This window comes from Lathyrus oleraceus, chromosome 5 (assembly GCF_024323335.1).
Source record: "Lathyrus oleraceus cultivar Zhongwan6 chromosome 5, CAAS_Psat_ZW6_1.0, whole genome shotgun sequence".
Lineage (NCBI taxonomy): Eukaryota > Viridiplantae > Streptophyta > Magnoliopsida > Fabales > Fabaceae > Lathyrus > Lathyrus oleraceus.
Window position 1 is genome coordinate 80,932,389 of NC_066583.1, and position 6,119 is coordinate 80,938,507.

Consider the following 6,119-nt stretch of genomic DNA (forward strand, 5'->3'; position numbering starts at 1 on the left):
TTTTTTTTACATTTTTGAAAATTTTGTGGATTTTTCATATTTTTACCAGATTTTTTTCAGAATTTTACGATTATTTACCGGATTTTTGAAGTATCTATGAGATTTTTATCAAATCTTTAAAAAAAATCTGAATTTGAAATTGAAATTCTGGTATCAGATATGAGATGTCGAAGGTAATGTCATGACACTAATATCTGAACAACAAGTGAAATATGAACAGAATAAAAACCAGGAAACAATTGAAAAACGACACAAGCAATTATTAACCCAGTTCGGTGCAAACACACCTACGTCTAGGGGATATCAAGCCAGGAAGGAAATCCACTAAACATAATTAGTTCAAAGACTCTCAGCAAACAACTTCAAGTTACAGTCTTTTCACCTAATCTCTACCCGTGTGATTTCTATCTAAGAACTCTTAGACATGAGACCCTACTCACTCCCCCTCAATCAAAGCAGTGATACTAGAACAAATATCAAAAGGAAGAAGACACACTTCAAGGACACACACTTGATCTTACTTAAAAGCTTCAATCAAGTAAACAAATACACTCGTACTTCAAAGCTTAGAGTGGACAAATTACAACTCAAAAACTCAGTCCAATTCACACATCAACAAGATGGATGAATGGCTCACAATTCACAAACTCAAACAAGACTAAAACCCTAATACTCACTCACTTCGCCGTTAGTCTTTTCTATCTCTAAAACATGGTTTACATAGTCTTCAAATATAAGCTTTTTTTAAATAGGTCTGGGCAGCATGAAACCTTAATTCTATTTATTGTGTATTCTCTAAGAAATAATAACGAATCATTCCTTTTTGGGAAACAGAATATTCTGGCTTTAAATAGAATTACTCCTTGAATAATGCATGCAATCTCCACATAAGCACACAAAGACTTGCATGAAAAGCGCAACAACAAAATACATAACACTCAGACTGAATGTTCTGTATGCACGTGTCGTAACATCGGGTCTGACATCTTGAATAAATCCTGCACAACCATATCAAACAACCTGCAGAAAGCTGATATCACATGTCAAGACTACAAGCGTGACATCTTGTGATAACACTAAGTTTTACCAAAATTGATGCCAATTCATAGAACCAACAAACTCCCCCTTTGACAAAGTTTGGCTAAAACAAACAACAAATCACACGTTCACAAGAAATCAATCAGAGCATCAGTTCAGCAGCAGAAAAAAAACATAAACACGTCACTAGCAAAAATAACAACTAGTAAACACACAAGCACTTGCACATACAACACTAGCAAGAACCAACTAGCAAACATTAGGACACACAAGTGCTTGTACTCTCCCTCAAGTCCATGCAACTTCTCAGAACACAACAGCTCCCCCTTAAGTCAGTCCACAACAAGCAACAACCACACTGCTTCACACAACTCCCCCTTAAGCCAGTCCACAACAAGCAACAACCACACTGCTTCACACAAACAGAACACAGAGAATTTTCCCCCTGTACCAAACAAATAAACACCAGAATTCTCCCCCTGTATCAGACAAATAGAGCAACAACAATACTACAGAGCTAAGCTAAGATACTGAGCTACATCTACACATCTACATCTACTTCTCCCCCTTTTTAGCCAAAAGAGACCAAAGAGACAAAATAAATGTATATCTAGTGATTAACAGAAATACCAGAAGTTAAAGAGTTACATCACCAAGTACATACACAGCTGTAAGAATTCTGAGAAACAAACCAAAAAAACACAAAGAAATCCACCAAAACAACAAAAAGCTAAGAAAACCATCAAAACAAGAGGGACCAAAGCCAACAGAGCTACTCAGTAGAGCTTGAGTTTGCAGCCTCTTCAGCAGCACCAGAAGCAGAATTGCCACTCGCATCATCATTGTTAGCAGACCTCTCACTAGAGGTGTGGGCTTCAGCTTCTTCTTCATGGCTGACATTAGCATGTTCAACATTTTCACCCTCAGCCAGCTCCAAGCTTTCAATCAAGGCTTCCAAAGATTGTTTTCTAGCTGTGGCTACCCTAATCCCTTCACCTAGCTCTTTGCATGTCTCCTTAAGCTCAGCAATTGCTCCAACTTTTGAGACTGGCCTCCTCATGGCAGATGTCATGACAATATCCTCGACATGATTGCCTTCAAAGAGTTTGTAATGCAGAGACAGGGCTGGTTTTCTCCTACTAGGTAAATCATTTGAGCACAGAATACCAGGATATTGGTTCAAGATAATTCCACAGATCATAGAGGGAAAAGCAATTGGCAGCTTAACTGCATTAGTAGTTGCATGCTTGATGATTTGATCAAACATATATCTACCATAGTCAAATTTCACTTTTGTCCCAACAGCAAAAATAAACCTCCCAAGAGTATTAGCAATGGTGGAGATATGGTTGGTAAGGACCCAGTTAGCAACTTCTATTTTATGTAGGATAACATACTTGATAGTCAACTTCCCAGCAGGAAGATGCTTTTTAAAAGGCCAAACTTTCACCTGCTTAGTTGTAATCTCCCTACAGACCTGATTGTCTGTAACCTCTAATTCTCCTGCACCCTCATTATTTCTGCCTAGAAAATTATTAATAACAGTAGGAGAGAATATTATACACTTACCCCTCACATACACCTTGCAGAACTCCTTGTTGTTCTTATCAAAAATATCCTCAAGAATATTAACAATAAATTCCTTGACTAAACCTTCGTAGCATTGGGAGAACCCATCAATAATCTTCAAAAGCCCAACAACTTATATCAGGTCCATGACCTCCTTGACATCAGCAACATCTTTTCCCAATTTCCTTTCCACAGCTACCCTTCTCTGAATCACAAATTTTCACTTAGCAGTTCCATCCTCAAGATGGAAGGAGATGTTATCCAAATGAACAGCAGGTACTTTAACAGGAAACTTCCTAACAGTAGTTTTCTTCGCAGGCGAGATGTCAGGGACATCTTCCTCAACATCCTCTTCAGGCTCAGAATCATCTATGACCTTCCTCTTCTTTATTTCAACCTTGCTCCATGGTTTGGAGGGACCAATGACATCAGTCTTCTTAGCTTCTCTAGCTGACATAAGTTCAGCCACAAATTTTCCTTTCGAGTCTTCATGCGTTTAGCCACACTTGGCTTTATGTGATGAATCAAGCTTTCCTCTTGATCATCAGAGCTACCATCCTCTAGATCAATCAAAACATTTGCATCATCATGCTTCTCAGAGTGGGAAGCATCAACCGTGTTAGAGGCCACAGATTTCCCTTTGTCAGACACGGTTTGCCCTAGAGAGCGCAACCCTTCAGCAGCCAATGTAACACCCCGAATTCAATTAATTAATTAATTTGAATTATTTAGATTTTTATTTGATTAATTGATGTTTTAAATTAATTACTGTGTGATTGTGGGGGTAAGTATCCTTGAAGTAGAGGTATAGAGAGAGTAAGAGTTTTTCATACTTTTTAGAAATTAATGGAGTTTTAACTAATTATTAGAATATATAGTATTTTTATTTGAGTAAGAAAAAAAATAGAATTATGAGGTGAATAAATAAAAATAACATGGGTGATAGAAAAATAAGGAATATTAGATTTATTAATAAAATAATAAGAAAATAAAACATGTAGAAAAATTGAGGGCAAGGTTGGAATTAAGGAAAATATGTAGGATAAGAAGGGAAAAACCTAATTAGAAGGAAATAGGTTTTTGAAATAAAATAGGATTTGGAAGAACCTAAAAGAATCCGTACGTATTTTTGGAGAGACGGAGCAAAAGAGGCAAAGAGGGAGAGTTAGGGTTGGAGAGAAGAATTTCTTAGAAGCTGCTGTCGTTTTTGCTGGAAAATCAAGTTAAGGGGGAAGAAAACTATTCATCTAATGGGTGCTAAATCATGAGAAGGTAGAGAGATTCCCTTAACCTCCAATAAGGATTATTTCTTGTCAAAAATTGGATTGCTGAAATTGAAATTAAATTATAATATATGTTGATTCATTTACATATTATATATATATTTCTACTGTAGTGTGCGATATTATTAGATATACACGTTGATACTATAATCACCTTCACTGTTATGGATACTGTAACGTGCTTCACTTTGTTCATAGTGTAATATTCTTATAATATATCAATAAATAAGGATGGTTAATATATGAATGATATTTCAAGTTACGTTGGGTTATACGAACATAAGTTATATATATGAAAGGTATTTTCGTGGCTTTATATTTCCATGAACTTAATAATAAGAATACATTAACGTGTAACGTTTCGTTTCGAGCACAGTACAATGAATTTATAAAGAAAAAACATAAGTTGCTTTCCAGTTAAATACATATATGTATATAATATTTTAGTTACTTAATAATAATAATAATAATAATAGTTTAATATTATTAATATTATATTTTTTTTGGAATTCTGAGTTAGAGATAAACAATTTGATTATTTGGCCAACTAAATTTATTTTCAATTTTGTTAGAGTTGATGATTGAGTCCATAAGAATTATCTTTATGTGCAATAGTTGTTCGTATAACATGTTGAACATTTTAGAGTTGTTTTAGAGTTCCTTGGGAACTCTGTCGAGTTATAATTTTGGATGATAATTTGGTGATAATTTTGGATGATGATTTGGTGATTATTTTGGGTGATTATTTTGGTGATAATTTATGACATTGTATGCTATTGAAATTCATCCGTCATGGTGTACGGACTTCGGTCTAGTTTTGGTGAGCCTTGATCCTATGGTGGGGATCGAGTGCGAGTAGCTAATTCTATTGAGGAATTAGTGAAGCGTTGCCTATGGTCATGGTAGCGATTTTTTTGTGCTCCGATTCCAAGAGGGAATCGATCCTATGGTGGGGATCATGGAGTGAAATGAACCCGAGTGTTCATAATTTGGTAGCACATGCATGTTGAGTCAGTTGTCAAGTACATATGCATTGTGTTACATTTGGTGATTATTATTTTTGTGTTATGACGTGTGGATGAGAATACTTGATATGTTGATGATTGTTGTAATTAGTGTGTGATATTGTTAGTTAATCTTTGTTTTTCCACTGCTAATTATTGAAGTGTATTCTAACCCCCTTTCTGTTTGAATGTTGTCCTTACATGGACATCATGCAGATATTCATAAGTAACTTTGACTGAAGTAAGTGGAAGGATAACTCTTGAAGTGACCTACATAGTTTATCTATTTTATTTAGTGGTTCCTTGCTCTGATCATGTAACATCGGATTGGGATAAACGCTTGATTTGAATTTTGTGTCATTGTTGTCGATGTTACAAACTTTTTGTGTTTTGGAGATTATAAGTTATTTTGATTTTATTTTCAGACTCTTTTGATTATGCTATTAAGTTGAAATTCATGAGACTTAATGTCTTGAGTTACAATATTATTGTTGTATGTTTATTAGTGATTCCGCTGCGATGATACCGTGAATTCTTGGGTGAGCATGCGAGGACAGGTACTGAATGTCTTATTATACAAGTACTTGACCCAAATCAGATGTGTTAGATGTCGTGTAACATCCCAAGTACAAATCAGATGTGTTGGATGTCGTGTAACATCCCAGGTATAAATATGTGCATTTGAATTTATTTCTGTGGTAACCCATGTTCCAGAGAAGGTTATGTGTTTTATATTATGGTTACGTTTTCTAATTAAAATAGCATATTATGGTTTGGAGTATAGAAGGGTGTTATAGCCAAGGCCTTTTCAGAACTGGAGGAATCATCACCCTTACCACTAGGTTGTTCAACCTCGGGAGGGGGATACATTTGAGCAAGGGGAGTAGAAACCCCCTTCACATAGTGGCCTTCATTAAGAATTCTAGTAACTATGTCTCTTATAACACGATTAGTATAGTGTGTTCTTTCCTTATACTTAGTGACAGGAGTTGAACTAGACGGAATACTAGAGGGATTACCTTGATTGGAGCATGCAGAAGCGGAGGCATCAATGGAGATGGGTTGGTTCAAATCAATGTCCGCGGCAGGAATAACAGAGAGATGAGAAACATCCAGAATCTCATCATCAGGGACGCCCATGGGAGGAACACGAAATTTTGGAGTAGACTTAGTATTTTTAGAACCAGGTGTATCTTGATGTTGTGACACTTTGGAGCTTTTCTGG

General features: G+C 35.8%; 1 protein-coding gene across 1 annotated transcript; it reads right to left on the bottom strand.

Moving 5' to 3' along the window:
- Nucleotides 1-1,810: 1,810 nt before the first annotated feature.
- On the bottom strand, nucleotides 1,811-3,064 carry LOC127078852 (uncharacterized). The gene is made up of 3 exons (XM_051019271.1): nucleotides 2,888-3,064; nucleotides 2,608-2,722; nucleotides 1,811-2,562 (listed from the first exon to the last, which is right to left on the bottom strand). Exons 1-3 carry the CDS (start codon nucleotides 3,062-3,064, stop codon nucleotides 1,811-1,813), a joined length of 1,044 nt encoding a protein of 347 aa, XP_050875228.1.
- Between the last annotated feature and the right edge of the window lie 3,055 nt (nucleotides 3,065-6,119).